The sequence below is a fragment of the Brassica napus genome, chromosome A9 (genome assembly GCF_020379485.1).
Source record: "Brassica napus cultivar Da-Ae chromosome A9, Da-Ae, whole genome shotgun sequence".
NCBI classification, from domain to species: domain Eukaryota; kingdom Viridiplantae; phylum Streptophyta; class Magnoliopsida; order Brassicales; family Brassicaceae; genus Brassica; species Brassica napus.
This window is the reverse complement of record NC_063442.1, coordinates 19,324,755-19,338,728: the sequence shown is the minus strand read 5'-3', so window position 1 is coordinate 19,338,728 and position 13,974 is coordinate 19,324,755. Positions and strand designations below refer to the sequence as shown.

Here is a 13,974-nt window from a genome sequence, read left to right as displayed (position 1 = left end):
GGTTCGGATATTATCCGTTCGGGTTCGGATATCTAATCTTTCCTAATTCAATATCCGTTGGATATTTTGCTATTTCGGTTTGGATTTCGGTTTGGATTTTTCGGATCGGGTTCGGATGCGGCTTCGGATATCGGGTAAGGTCTCTACCCCTAGCTGGCATGATTGGTCGGTGATGTAACTTTAGAACTTTTACTTTAGAAATTAGGTTAGTAATTTTTTTAGCATCGGCTAAAGAGTTTTAGCATGGCTCTAGATTTGTTTTGTTGTAGATCTATTTTTAAAAACATTTAAATTACTAAAAAGCTTCATAATCACAGTGGAGCGCATAGAGTTGTTGAAAATCAACACGAAGTAAGAAGAAGGTACAAAAAAATCAACAGTGAATCTCTATCATCATCAAGCTCATTAACCTAATTACACAGGTAAGAAAAGGCTAGCGATGATTGACAGGTGTAAAATCAAAGAATGGTTATGCAAAGATGAGCAGTTATTTGTAATTGATAATACACCGGACCAAACTAAAGTTGGAATCACATTGATTCATTTTGATGGTGAAAAATCAACTTCACATCAAGCTTTGATGAAAGAGTATGAAGAAGTGTTGGTTTTAAGAAGTTGGAGAGGGTACAAGAACAGGCTCAAAGAAAGTTTCAAAGAGGTTCTTGATGATTCGATAGTTGAGTTGAAGGAACTGAGAGAGACAAAAGGTATTACAGAATATCATGCTAAGTTTGAACTAATCAGAACAAGACTCAGGATGTCAGAGGAGTACTGAATGAGTGCTTACTTAGCTTGTCTTCGCTTACATACACAAATGCATATTTATATGTTTCACCCTCAATATACTAGTCAATGTCTGGTCCTTGGGAGATTATATGAAAAAGCACATTCTAGAGGAAAGTGAAGAGTAACTGGACTTCTCATAAACCTCAGTTAAACAATAATTAAAAGAAGGGGATCCTTAATAACAAGAAGGAAGATTGACCAAAGAAGGAGGAAAATGGCAAGATGAAACCATTTTTGTCCCAAGCAGGAATGACTGACAGGCGAGCTAAAGATATGTTACTATTGGGATGAGAAGTTTACTCCTGATCATAATTAAGACATAAAAAAACACAAGTTTTTTACGGAGTATGATGAGGAAGAGGAAGAATGGAAAGATGCAGAGACTGACATGAACGAGCAAATGGAGATTTTTGATATTGCTCAAAATTCTCTCAATGCAGTAGCTTGAGTATCAGATTATACTAGTATGCGAGTGAAGGGATTGCCTGGGAAGAAGAATTTTTATGTGTTGATTGATTCAGGATCCACACATAACTTCATGGATAAGAAGATTGCAAAGTTACTGTTGTTGGGGTCAAAAACGGTTATCTCGAAATCAATAGTTAAAAATACTATTTCGGGAAAGTTTTTCATAAAGATTTCGATTTTTAAATATTTGGAAAGACTTATCCGAAACAGCAAAACGACCAGTCGTCTAAAAACATGCTCGGAGCAACAAGACCAAACTCACAGACCGCTCGACGATCGTTGAGTGGTCGGCCCAAGCAGGCCACTCAACAATAGTCGAGTGGTCGACCCAAGCAGGCCACTCGACGATCGTCGAGTGATCCGACCATCAAACCACTCGACGATCGTCGAGTGGTCTGTCCCGAAACGCCAATCCAACCAGAAACTGTCAGGAAGACACCAATTCATGCGCTCTCGTCTAAACCTCGATACGACCTCTTATGAACTACGGCTATACTGTCCCTTACTCCATCCTTAGTGGAGTTGTCGTCGAAACATTATGATAAAAACTGAGGTAACTTATTCGAAAATCGTAATAAACGCGATAAGTCCAAAAACAGCCCAAAGAGGCCTACAGCTCTCTTACGAATTTATTCGGTAAAATCGTAATAAACGCGATAAGTCCAAATCGGGATCACTGAGGGAAGTTAAGTCAAAAAGACTTGAAAAACTCAAGCAGAAAGAGATCCAGTTGCATATGACGTATGCTTAATGATGAAGCAGTGACGGATCAACAGAGTGTGAATACTGTGGAGTTAAATGCAGAAAAATAAATGCAGAGTAAAGATATAGAAGAGTTGACTGGAGAATAAACTGATATTTTCAACGAGTCAGATTAATTGCCACAATTTTGACCTAACCACAAATATAAAATCACATTGATGGGAGAGTCTAATCCAGTGAATCAGAAATGTTACTGTTATGCAGTATACCAGAAAGATAAGATTGATAAAATAGTCAAGGAGTTATTACAGGCTGGGACAATTCAACCTAGTTATAGTACTTACGCTTTCCCGGTGGTACTAGTCAAGGAGAAGGATAACCATGGAGGCTCTGTGTAGAATAGATAACGCTCAACAGCATGAGAGTTAAGGACAAGTTCCCTATTCCTTAAATAGAAGATTTAATGATACGAGTTAGGAGGATCCAGAGTATACTCAAAGATTGATCTGCGAGCGGGTTATCATCAAGTTAGAATGGTACTTGAGGACATTCGTAAAACAACATTTAGTGGTCATTATTAGTATGTGGTGTTGTCTTTTGGGCTAACTAATTCTCTAGCCATTTTTCAAGGCTAGATGAATAATGTTTTCAGAGACTAATTGCGGAAGTTTGTCCTTATTTTCTATGACGACATATTGATCTACAGCCCTATAATGACTGAGCATCTTGTTTATCTCATGGTGGTATTTGAACTGTTGAAGCATAATCAATTGTATGCTGAAAAGAGCAAGTGTGCTTTTGTAACAGCACGAATAGTTTATTTGGGACACTTCATTAAAGGAGTATCAATTGTGTAAACATCCCTGCGAAGACCAAGAGTCATCCCAAAATGAATTGTTTATTCCATTATGAGCTTCCACCTTGTGAAAAGCCATGACCAAGGCTAGGGATCGGCGTTCTGGTTCGGATCAGGTATTTCAGATTTTCAAGTATTTTGGTGTTGAGGTATAGAACCCGTTCGGGTATTTTTGTAATTCGGGACGAGTTCGGGTATTTTTAGTTCAGATTCGGCTATTTCGAATCGGATTCGGATATTTAGATTTTGAAAGAACAAAAATTAAAACTAAAATTTCATTTTTCAAGTTTCTTGTATTTAAAAATATAACTTTCACTTTACTGATTTTTTTTTTAATAGATTGAATGGTTAATAGATTTGGATATAACATTTTAAAACTAAAAAGACACTAATTTGGTTATTGTTTTTAAATTTCGAATGTAACTTTTGTTAATTCTTGAAACAAAAAACTTGACATGCATTTTAAGTGAGTAGCAAATCATTTTTTCCGTAATTATATGTATATTATATGAACTTAAAGTATATGTAGTATCAATATAAATATTTTAAATAAAATGAGAGATATAAACTAGAAATATAAGGTTAGTAATACATATGTTTGGTTATCTTCGGATATTCATTCAGGTTATTACCCGTTCAGGTTCGGATATTCAATCTCTCCTAATTCAATACCCGTTCGGATATTTTGCTACTTCGGTTCGGATTTCGGTTTGGGTTTTTTGGATCAGGTTCGGTTATCGGATAAAATGCCCACCCCTAGCCAAGGCTTGGTGCTTCAGAATTTTGCCCAACATCCATGAGCCATTTTGACTATTCTTAACAGACCAAATGGATCCTTTCCTAATCAAGTGTTTCTTTACCCAATTAACCCATAAGGAAATTGAGAGAATTTTCCAAAGTAGCTTTAAGCAACACTATCTCTTTTAAAGGTCTCAAACTTAATCCTCCTTCTTTCTTTAGCTTTCATATGTCGTTCCAACTGACTTTGGCCTTTTTAACATTCATTTTCGAGCCATAACATAAGAAGGCAGAGCAAAGTTTTTCAATCTCTTCCAATATATCCGTGACACCCGTCACCTCCTATGTGGAGGACAGGGTGTTACCCCCGACACGTCATCATACAACAATGTGACACCCGTCTCCCTCTCACTAAGGACGGCGGGCCACCAACAATATCCCGTAATATAAAAATCCATAAACCCAATAACACTCACCCAAGCCCAAATAAAATCCGAAAGAAAAGTCCAGTAGCATCAAGTCCGTCCAAATATCACATACTTGTTTGTCTCACCTGAAAAGGGGAAGAGTGAGGGGTGAGCGACAGGGGAATCGCTCAGTGAGGTATGGGATGCTACCCCGTAGTCCATGGACCCGGACATAACACTCCGAATAAATATAAATTAATTCTAACACATGTCAAACAGGGTACCTAAAGTACCCAAGTAACGAACAATTGTCCTAGCGAGGTGCACACTCGCCGCCCACTAACAGGCCAAAAACATAACACAGCTCGAGATAGTGCTCGGACACCGCCCGTAGACGATTTATCGACACTTCTAGGCTACATCTCAACTGGTCGACTATAGTTGGTAACAACCTCATACAATCCGGCATACAGAAGTCCGTCTCTGTATCCGTCTCCACACAAAAACAATCCTAGCTAAACATTTACATTAAGTGAAACAATCAATGTTGAATCCTCTAACAACCTAATTCCGGTTTAAGCAAAGAACCTAATAACTAAACAAGAAATGAAAGACTCGATTTCAGGCAGACGAAACACATTAGAAATAAGTTATACTTATTCGAAGCCCTAAACCGTGTACGAGAAGTTCGGAAATATACCCTCACCTTAGCAATTACGAGAAGTAATGTCTATGAACTCCAGCTGCTCAAATAGACTCTATATCTGAAATCAGATCGAAATTCTGAGTCAGAACGCCTTTCGAACGGTCAAAAACGGAACCGGTCAAAGTTTGCGGAAAAGTCAACCCGCAGGTCAAAGTCAACCCGGTCAAGCTTTGACCAGAAATCGATTTGACTAAACCGACCGGTTTACCCTAACCAAACCAAAATCAATTTAAACCGGTCAAACCAGTCAACCAACCGGTTTACCGAGTCAACCGAGTTGACTCGCTGAGTTCACGCGGTCGAGTTGACCGAGTCACCGGCGAGTAACCGGTATCGACACCGGCGGTGACGGCGTCTTACCGGAAAGTTCGCCAGCGGCAACGGCGGAGGTAATATTCGGCGGCGGCAGAGTTGCGGCGGAGGACGACGGCAGAGGCGATATCCGGCGGCGGCGCGTGGTCGGTGTTTACGGATTCGTCTCGACGAGAGGAACACGATGATGGTTTTGCATGACCGAGATTCACAACGGTTAGAGAGTTATCGACGAATTACTAAACGGACGAAGCTAAGCTTAACTGCATGGTGGTTTCTTGCTGCAGCGAACGGTGGGAACGAGCTCGACGAGGTCTCAAGGCGCGGTGGCTCCGGTGGCAACTCAGGTGACTCCATTGAAAAGGTTTCCACAATTTCTCTCTCTTTCTCTCTTTCAACTTCTGATTTCTTTTTCTTCTTTTTCTAACTTCTGATTTTTTTTTTTTGTAGAGAAAATAACGAGGATGAAGTATTTATAGGCAAATATCTTGGGTTTTTAGGTAATGCTTGGACTTTAGTCGGCTAACATGTTTCGAAACTGGGATTAGGTCGTTACAATATCGTTGAGATTGCCGGCGAAGTAACTTGCTAGGTGTCGTAAAGTTTCGAAGACATGGGGTTCAATGCTTGATTTTACACCTTGTAAGCCATGTAGAGGATCTTGTTAGCCATGCGAAGCAACTCGAGTCAAGCATATCTATTCTAAAGCAATGGGCAACGTCATTTGTTTCTCTATTTTGGCGTTTTATGTTTCTTTACTCTCGATTTTCATATTTTCTGTCGGGTTTGTATTTACACATTCCCTAATTGTGTTACATGTTACTTGGGAGGAGCACACTAATGTTTTAACCAATATTAATTGGCTTTTCATAATGATAAAGTTTAAAGGTTTGGGTTTGATTGTCAGTAGAAATGATATATACAAGTGCTCTGATAAAAGCTTGGTGTCCTCGGATAAACTTACACCATGTACAGAATGCACGTTTTCTTGTTTTTTCAAGTTGCTGCTTCAGTAGGAGAGGAGAGTTTTCTGAGGACAAAAACAGAATCACCAATCTCGATTGTTTTTGTTATTCCATCCCCAAACCCATGTTTCCAAACCATGTTCTGTCCAAAGTATATCTGCATCATCATCATCATTCAAAACTCCCATATTCAATCATTATGATGATAAAGTAAACCCAACAATGTTTTTTGAGTACCTTTCCCTGTGGTTTCTTCTGTGGCTGTAAGACTTTGTCTGATCTAAAACTCCTCAGAGTCTCAATTGGCTCTTCACCTCCAATTCCAGTGTCTTGATTTACCGTCGGTACCTGATCATCCAAAACAATTTAAAAGCTTACCCTTAAAACAAAAACAAAGAAAATATATAACGAAGTAGGCTGTGTATACCTTGCAACGAGAGCATAATTTCACACCATGAAAGGTGAAATTGTCTATAAGGATCTCTGTCCATAAGTCCTCAGCAAATGGTTCACATCCATCAACCAAGATGCTGTGGAAAGAAAGTTTGATCAAGTGTTGTTACAAAGCAATAATTTGAAACAAACATACTTGGGTCTGAATCGGCTGATGGGTACAGGCTCCTTGAGAAGCTCATTCAGGGCATCAAGGGAACCCTATAAAACGTAACGTAACTATTCTGAGTAGAAGAAGAACCCAAGCAACTTCCTCGTTCATGGTGACTGACCTGTGATATAAGCAAGAAAGGGTACATATCTGAGAACATCGCAAAGTGACCTGGAGCGTAGTTTGGATCCACAGGTCTTGTCTCAGAGTCTGCAAAACACGCATGAAGCTAAAGCTATAAAAGGATCAAATGATTATGACATGAAAATGTAAAAAAACCTGAATCAAAACGAACAAGTCGACAAGGCTTCCCAACAAAAGTTGTAAACCAGTTAGAGGCTTCCTCTCCTTCATCAAGTGCGGAGCCAAACCACTCCCAGACTGAGACACCATCGGCTATTTTCTCAGGTTTAGCTAGTGAAACCTTAAGTACATCCATGCCAGGAGCTCTTACCACTGTAAAAAAAAAAAAGGATATCTTAAAAATTTAGTTGAAGAATAAAAAGACAAAATCTTACCCATGTTAGAGTTGTTGTCGGGCTCCCAGTCCTGTGCAAACGCATGTTTAGGCATTTCAACTTCAATCAAGGAAAGCTTTGGTTCCACTCTTTGAGTCAATCCTCTTCCTTTAGAGTTCACAATCAACCAGTTTCTATCCCATCGAAACCCTAACCAACCAATCACACACACAAAAGTTAAATAATTTCCACTCAAAGAATACTTACAACGCCCACAAATTTCATTTGAATCAAGAACCCATCGACAAGAGCACAAATCAACATAAGCAAACAAACGGAGTAGTGTCTCTGATGGAATACCTGTGGGAGTGAGAGAAGCCTGAGACAAAGATATCCCTCGACAAGATTTGATCGGATAGACGTACAGAGAGGCTACTCTTCCCGCGATTTCATCTGCCGGCGACGGAGACAAAGCGTTCTCCATCTCTCTCTCGCTTTCTCATTCTCTAGTGTTTCTACATCACTCCTTGCGATGAACATTATCTTGGCAGAATTGCACATATGCTCCCTAGAGTTTTTATCTGAACCGATTAAACGCTTAGCACTTTGATTTATGACTCAATAAACCCCATAGTCTGTTGCATTTTTACAACCCAAGTCCCTTACCAATTCAACCTGTAAATTCAACCAAAGTCCCAAGGTAACTTCGTGACTTTTAATTATATCACAGGTCACTTATTGGATTTTTCTTCGAGTAGTTTTGACTGCTTTTTTTACTTGCTTTTCTCTAGCTAATCGTATTCGTAACTAAAACAATATTTTTTGTTTACTTTTGTTTTAAATATTTTTATCAAAAATTTGTTTCGCATTTTGCTTCTTTTCTTTCCTTTTCACCAGAAGTCATATTTTTTCTAACAAAAATCATAACTTATATTTTCCTTCGGTCAACAATTTTAGGTCAGGCCGTCTTATCTGCAGTCTTCTTCTCCTACGACCAGCAACATTTGATCCTAGCTGCCGCTGTCGTTTCGTCGGGTCTATTGCCACCGGCAAATGGCCTATCAAGTTTCATAGATCTATCTAGTTTTGTCCAACTTTTACGTTTTACATCTTAGGTCTTTGTACTTTTTTATTCTTCTCAATTTGGTGCAAACTCCTTAAACCTTTAATTTCTTCCTCAAATTTGGCCCCAACTTCTAGATGTGAACTTCTTTTTTTTTTCTTTTTTTTGTAACACCTCTAGATGTGAATTTCAGCCCCCAAAATATGTAAATATTTATGAAAATGCAATATGAACACTGTGGGAACTGAAATTCGCACCGTCAATAATCGGAAGAAAGTCAAGAAACTCTAACTTTCCCTGAGGTCTCGGATTAGCCAACGATAAGTGACCAAATAAATGCGGAAAATATGAAAAAAATAACAAAACGAATTTATAGAAAAGGTAGATCTTATTTCGAATCCGCGTAAGAGCGTTGCGATCATTACAATAGATTATAAAAGCTTCGGTCGCAAGAGATGTCAGCGAATTACCTATTTCTAGCAACCTAAAACCTTAAAACTAGTTGATTTGCAACTCGATAACAGAAGACAAAAAATATACGAGAAAAGTTTTGATTGATTTTGGACTGAACCTTATGAAAGACTGCCTACATACCCCTTCGAGGATCAAGCCAAACGTAGTTCTTTTGAAAGAGTAGAACAAGAGATTGAACTGTCTTTGCGATTTCGTCTAGTAATCGAGTGCCATTCATAGAAACAAAACATGTCAAGAATAATCTCTAACGTTTCTAAGTGCAGAGAGTTCTAAGAGTAAAAAGAATTGTTCATTTGCCTCTTCAACCTCGACGTCCTTATATACTCCTCCTAGAGGCGGTTTGCTCTGTCCCTTTATGCCCTCGGTCGAGTTTATTGCTTCGCGGAAATATTCTATTTTTCATCGATCTTCGTGTTTATCTTTGAAAATTTCACATTTATTCTCCGAACTTGACATTTATCTTCTCCTGCAGAATAAAAGATAAACTGTCATAACGATTGGGCTTGATTTCGTCTAAAATCATGTGTGGGCTTTTAGCTGCATTCTCGACCCTTTCGGGCCGTTTTTCGACTTAAGCGTTTTTACAATTTATCGAAAGAGCGCTTCCGAAACGACGTCGATTCTGAAGAAAGTTTGAATTTCTCGTATAGTGGAGGCAGTTCAAGGTGTTTAGCTAATTGTTTCCGTTTTATACGATCAATTCGAATTTCGTACGAGAAAATGGGATCTTGCGGTTTTCCGATCGTATAGTTCCAATGATGACTCCGATCGAGATGAAACAAGAGCAGCTTCAATCTAATCTTGAAAGAGGGATCTACGAGGACGGGATGAAGGCAGGCTAGTTGATCCAACTCGTCGAACAGGCGAGTTTGACGTCTTGTTCGGTCCAACTCGCTCGTTCGGTGAGTTGGACGTCTTGTTCGGTCCAACTCGCCGAACGGGCGAGTTGGACGGTGCATTTGGTCCAACTTGCCGAATGGGCGACTCAGACGGTGTGTTCGGTCCAACTCGCCACTTCGGCGAGTTGGATGATCGTGCGTTATAGTTGTTTCGTTGTTTGGATCCGTTTGTGCGAGGCCTAGAGTAACCTTTCTCGAAGACTTATCGTGTGAATCCTTTTCGGAGTTGTTACGAAACTCGATTTAGGTTTTCCCGCTTTTCTTTTCTTTTGAATTATTATCTCTTTCTCAAAGAAACATTTTCTTGAGAATTTTCCGAGATTGATTCCATCGTGACCGATTTTGACCACAACAGTTAGCCCTCCAACTCGCTAGAATTTTGCGATGTTTCACGTAAGTTAGGCGGAATTAATGGTTGGAAGTGGTCTGCTCACTCTACCAAAAGTGGAGTGCGATAAGATTAGGGCTGCACCTTGTGAAGGATGCCTACGTACCGTTGTCGAACGGATAAAGTCTTTCATAGTTCGTCCTAGAGTTAATTTGGTGAAAGTTGTTTGGAATTACTCATGGAGTGTTACTGAAGTTTATTTCACCACGATCTTGCCACATTACGTTTTTCATTGGCTTTTGAGAGGATTCTCATGACATATTCGTTTCTGGAACGAATTGGTCAACCAGCGGTAGATCTAGCCAACGATCGGTAAAAAGTGTTCCCTTTAATGTGCTCGCTGCTACTTTAATTCTCGAGTTTTCTTCGTCGCAAATGTTTTCGATGCTTTTCCATGACTCACTTTGTTCAATGTAAACTGAAAGAAATGCTTTGATGCTCGAAGATTTCTCATAAATTTTTTTATACGAAACTGGCTTTATAAAGCCGGAAAGGGTTTCAAGACTTTGGCTAATCGTCGAGTTTCAGTTTGATATTGCTACAGGTTTCTATATGCATGATTGTGACAAGAAATGTTGTATAGTCTTTGAGATTATGTTCATAATCGTCTAGATATGTTGCTAGCATTTAGACAAATTTTAGATTGACGTTTGCCTTTTTGGGACGATTTTACTGTGGCATCGTATTGCCTAAATGTTTTTCTGCCTGTTGCTGCGAGATTTTGCTTTGATGAAAGCGTTTTCTTGATGACGAGGCAAAATTTTTGAAGTTTGAGAATATACGAGTATATTATACGTACCTACTCCTTTTTTTTACGAAAGAAAATGGTTGAACTGATACTTTGAAGGGTTGTGTACTTTTCTTCTTCCGAGGATTGGAATAATCGACAATCCGGGTCGATTTAAAGACGACGCTGGGCCTGTGATTTGGTTGTTTTCAGGTTGACGAATATGTCGGTTTTAAGAAAATAGCTAGATACAAATCGGTTTAAAGAAGACGTTTGTGTCTCTAGTTCTTTCTTTCTTTAGGAAGCGAGCTGCATATTCGTGGCGATCGTTTCTCGATTTTCAGAGAGTTTAGATCGGTTTGCAAGATCTATCTGAATAGTTATGGAACGATATATCGAGACAGGAAAAATCGCCTAAGACTTAGTTCACTAGACTATCCACCTAGGTTTTAAGTTCTGTAATGTTCTATGGTAGTCTCAAAAGCGTTTATATTTCTTAGTAATTTCCTAAAAAATTCCAAGTCTGATTTCAAAAATTTCAAGTCGGAAATACCTTAGTTCTCTCGAAGATTCGGGTTTGCCTCTTCTTTGTTTTGCTTGCTCATTTACCCTTACTCTTTTCGTGTCTATCTGCTCATTTCGAATAGCAAGAATATTGATTCTTCCTAGATTTATCTGCTTTCCTGGCCGCGTTTAGGCTGATGCCAGTCTTGCGATTTTCGTGATCCATGTTTCAGTCTTAGTATCATTGGGTTTATGAAAATGAATAAGCATCTCTTCAAAACATTTTTAGCGTTTAGGAATAGTCAGGGACGATCAAGAGATGCCGAGAATCATCAGGAAGACTCGTCGCGTGACGAGGTTTTGGCGATAGATCAAGTTGATAGGCAAGTGATTTTACCCATTATTAGCCATGGTATATAGGTATTTTAAGATATATTTATTATTATATAGAGTCTATTTAGAGTGTTTACAGGTTCAGAGACAATTTGGAGGAAAGTGGTGATTTTGGTGTCTTTTGGAGCCTTTTGATATGCAGAACTGCACAGACACGTCAGATGTTTAGCTATAGATGGAGACCTTCCCACCGTTAGATTGAGCCCATATTTTGACACAAGATATATATTTGAGTTATATTTCAAATGCCACCGGTTTGTGGTCAATCAGCATCCTGTAACAGAGGTTATGCATGTTTTACTGAAGTGTGGTCAGTCTGCTTCGCGAGAGGAAGCTGTCGAGGAGATGAAGGAAAATCGGTCGACGGTGTTTCCAGAATGCAGGCCCAGTATATTGTATGACTAATTTAGGCCCAGAAGTTACCACAAAGTACCAGAATACCCCTGCACGACTAAAAACCCTATTTTACTGTTTCTAAGCCATTGTTGACGGCTATGCTTCATACTATTCTAGAGAGAGAAAGCTTAGGATTGGAGAGAGAGATCTGTACACCTTGAGAGAGGGAAGATCTTGAACTCCCTTTGTCTCTTTACTCTATTTTGTTTTTATTTATCTATTGCAATATTATTCAGACCATCATAACCATGTCTTGTATGAATATGTTTGAGTAATCTCACTGTTAGATTTAGGTTTCTCATAAGTTTGATATATGTATTTCTAGCTTAAATTGTTGTTAGGGTGATTTAATTAGTTCTTCATCTATTTGTTCTTACTACTAAGCTTAGGGTTGATAAACCCTGAATCTTAGATCTTGGATTGATTGGTGCAAGTGAGAACTTGGCTTTTTACCTGAAACTAAACTAGTATGATCTAACTGATTAGATACACACAAAAGTTGGTCTAGTAAGTTAGAGAACACTAATCAAACCTGCTCTTAAAGCTTTCTCGAAGAAGCATCAATCGACGCGACGACGGTTCCGTCGATCGATATTTTGAAAGGTGTATCGATCGATATTCTTTACGAATCCTCGATCGACAATTTCTCGTGATTATCATACGAGGGTTGAAATCCGAGATCCAGATTAGATAATCTAACTGATTATACCTAAGTTTATGTTCGAGAACAATTAATATCAATAAACCCATAAAACCTCAAATTAAGTTATTTACTTATCATACCTGAGAAGATACCTGAATCTAGTTATTCCCTAAACTGTTAACAACCTCAAATTAAACCAATCGAGCAATTACCTTTCTCACCAAATCATTTATTTCTTTAAAACCTATTAATCTAGCTTTATTTCAAAGACTATAAATCAATTGTGTAATCCTAGAGTTTATGTGGATTCGATCCCTAAGTACTACATCTGAACCTCTTATTTCAGAGAATAATTCACTCCTTAGGGTAATTTGAATGATATCAAATTTGGCGCCGTTGCCGAGGACTCTTTCTTCTTACCATTAGATTAAGTTTAGAATATAAACTAGATTTTGTTACTGAATTTGCTAAAGTTTTCCCTCTTTTCCTGTTAACACATGAATTTCGGCCGGAAATCGATCGACACTCAGACAACAACATCGAGCGACGGGTCGACACAAAAATCGATCGACGCTCAGAAAACAACATCGAGCGATAGGTCGACAGAAAAATCGATCGACACTCTGCTACCAATATCGATCAACGCCATCCTGCCGGAAAAAGGTATGTATGTTCTTACTTATTTCAATAATGGAAAAGTAGTTCTAATTCCTATTGGAATAGCTGTAGTTTTGAATGCTGGACTGGAACATCACCGAACGCTTGGAGATTGCAACATACCTGATCGGTCTACACTAACAGGTCTGTGATCCGTCCACCAGCAATTCAAAGAAAAGACTTCGAACTGAAACCCAAATATTCCTCTCTAGTAGGCCAGCACCCCTATAGACCATATCGAAGAACTTGAGGACTTTGTGTCTAACATCAAGGTGCATGGAGTCTTTGAAGACTACCTATTTTGCAAACTCTTCCCGCACTCCCTTGCTGGAGAAGCAACGCACTGGCTGAAACAATTGCAGCCAAGATCTTTGACTTGCTGGAGTGATATCAAAAGCGTCTTCCTCAACGACTTCTTTGACGATGCACGAACCGAGGAATTTAGGAATAAGTTCTATAATTTTTCTCAAGGCACTACTGAAGCTTTTAAGGCTTCTTGGTTGAGATTCAGAGCCTACCAGCGAGACTGCCCACACCATGGTTTTCCCGAAATCCAGCTACTTAATATTTTCCTTAGAGGTCTCGACTGGACATACTAAGCGACTTTGGACGCTGCGAGTCAAGGTAACTTCAAAACCAAAACCCCTGAAGAAGCTACGAGACTCATTGATAATCTGGCGTCTAGCACTAGTGCCAAGAAGACTGATATTGAGAGGAGGAAACTGGTTGCGATTAAGCTGCCTAAGCATAGATCCAACGCACTACTCAAGTAGGCGGGAAAGAAATGCCCTCTCTGGAATTGAATCTCAAATATTACAACAACACTTT

At 39.1% G+C, this 13,974-nt stretch overlaps 1 protein-coding gene across 1 annotated transcript; it reads right to left on the bottom strand.

Annotated features, from left to right (window-relative positions):
• Positions 1-5,813: 5,813 nt before the first annotated feature.
• On the bottom strand, positions 5,814-7,600 carry LOC106360952 (mitochondrial amidoxime reducing component 2). Its single transcript, XM_013800637.2, has 8 exons — positions 7,363-7,600; positions 7,063-7,212; positions 6,824-7,000; positions 6,666-6,754; positions 6,530-6,594; positions 6,368-6,470; positions 6,178-6,288; positions 5,814-6,097 (listed from the first exon to the last, which is right to left on the bottom strand). Exons 1-8 carry the CDS (start codon positions 7,484-7,486, stop codon positions 5,972-5,974), a joined length of 945 nt encoding a protein of 314 aa, XP_013656091.2. The 5' UTR covers positions 7,487-7,600; the 3' UTR covers positions 5,814-5,971.
• Positions 7,601-13,974: the final 6,374 nt, after the last annotated feature.

Coding starts and splice junctions, on each gene's coding strand:
- LOC106360952 (XM_013800637.2), bottom strand. CDS start 7,486: ATGGAGAACGCTTTGTCTCCGTCGCCGGCAGATGAAATCGCGGGAAGA. Junction 6,755..6,823: donor ACTTGTTCGTTTTGATTCAG/GTTTTTTTACAT, acceptor CGTGTTTTGCAG/ACTCTGAGACAAGACCTGTG. Junction 6,595..6,665: donor CTTTCTTGCTTATATCACAG/GTCAGTCACCAT, acceptor TACGTTTTATAG/GGTTCCCTTGATGCCCTGAA.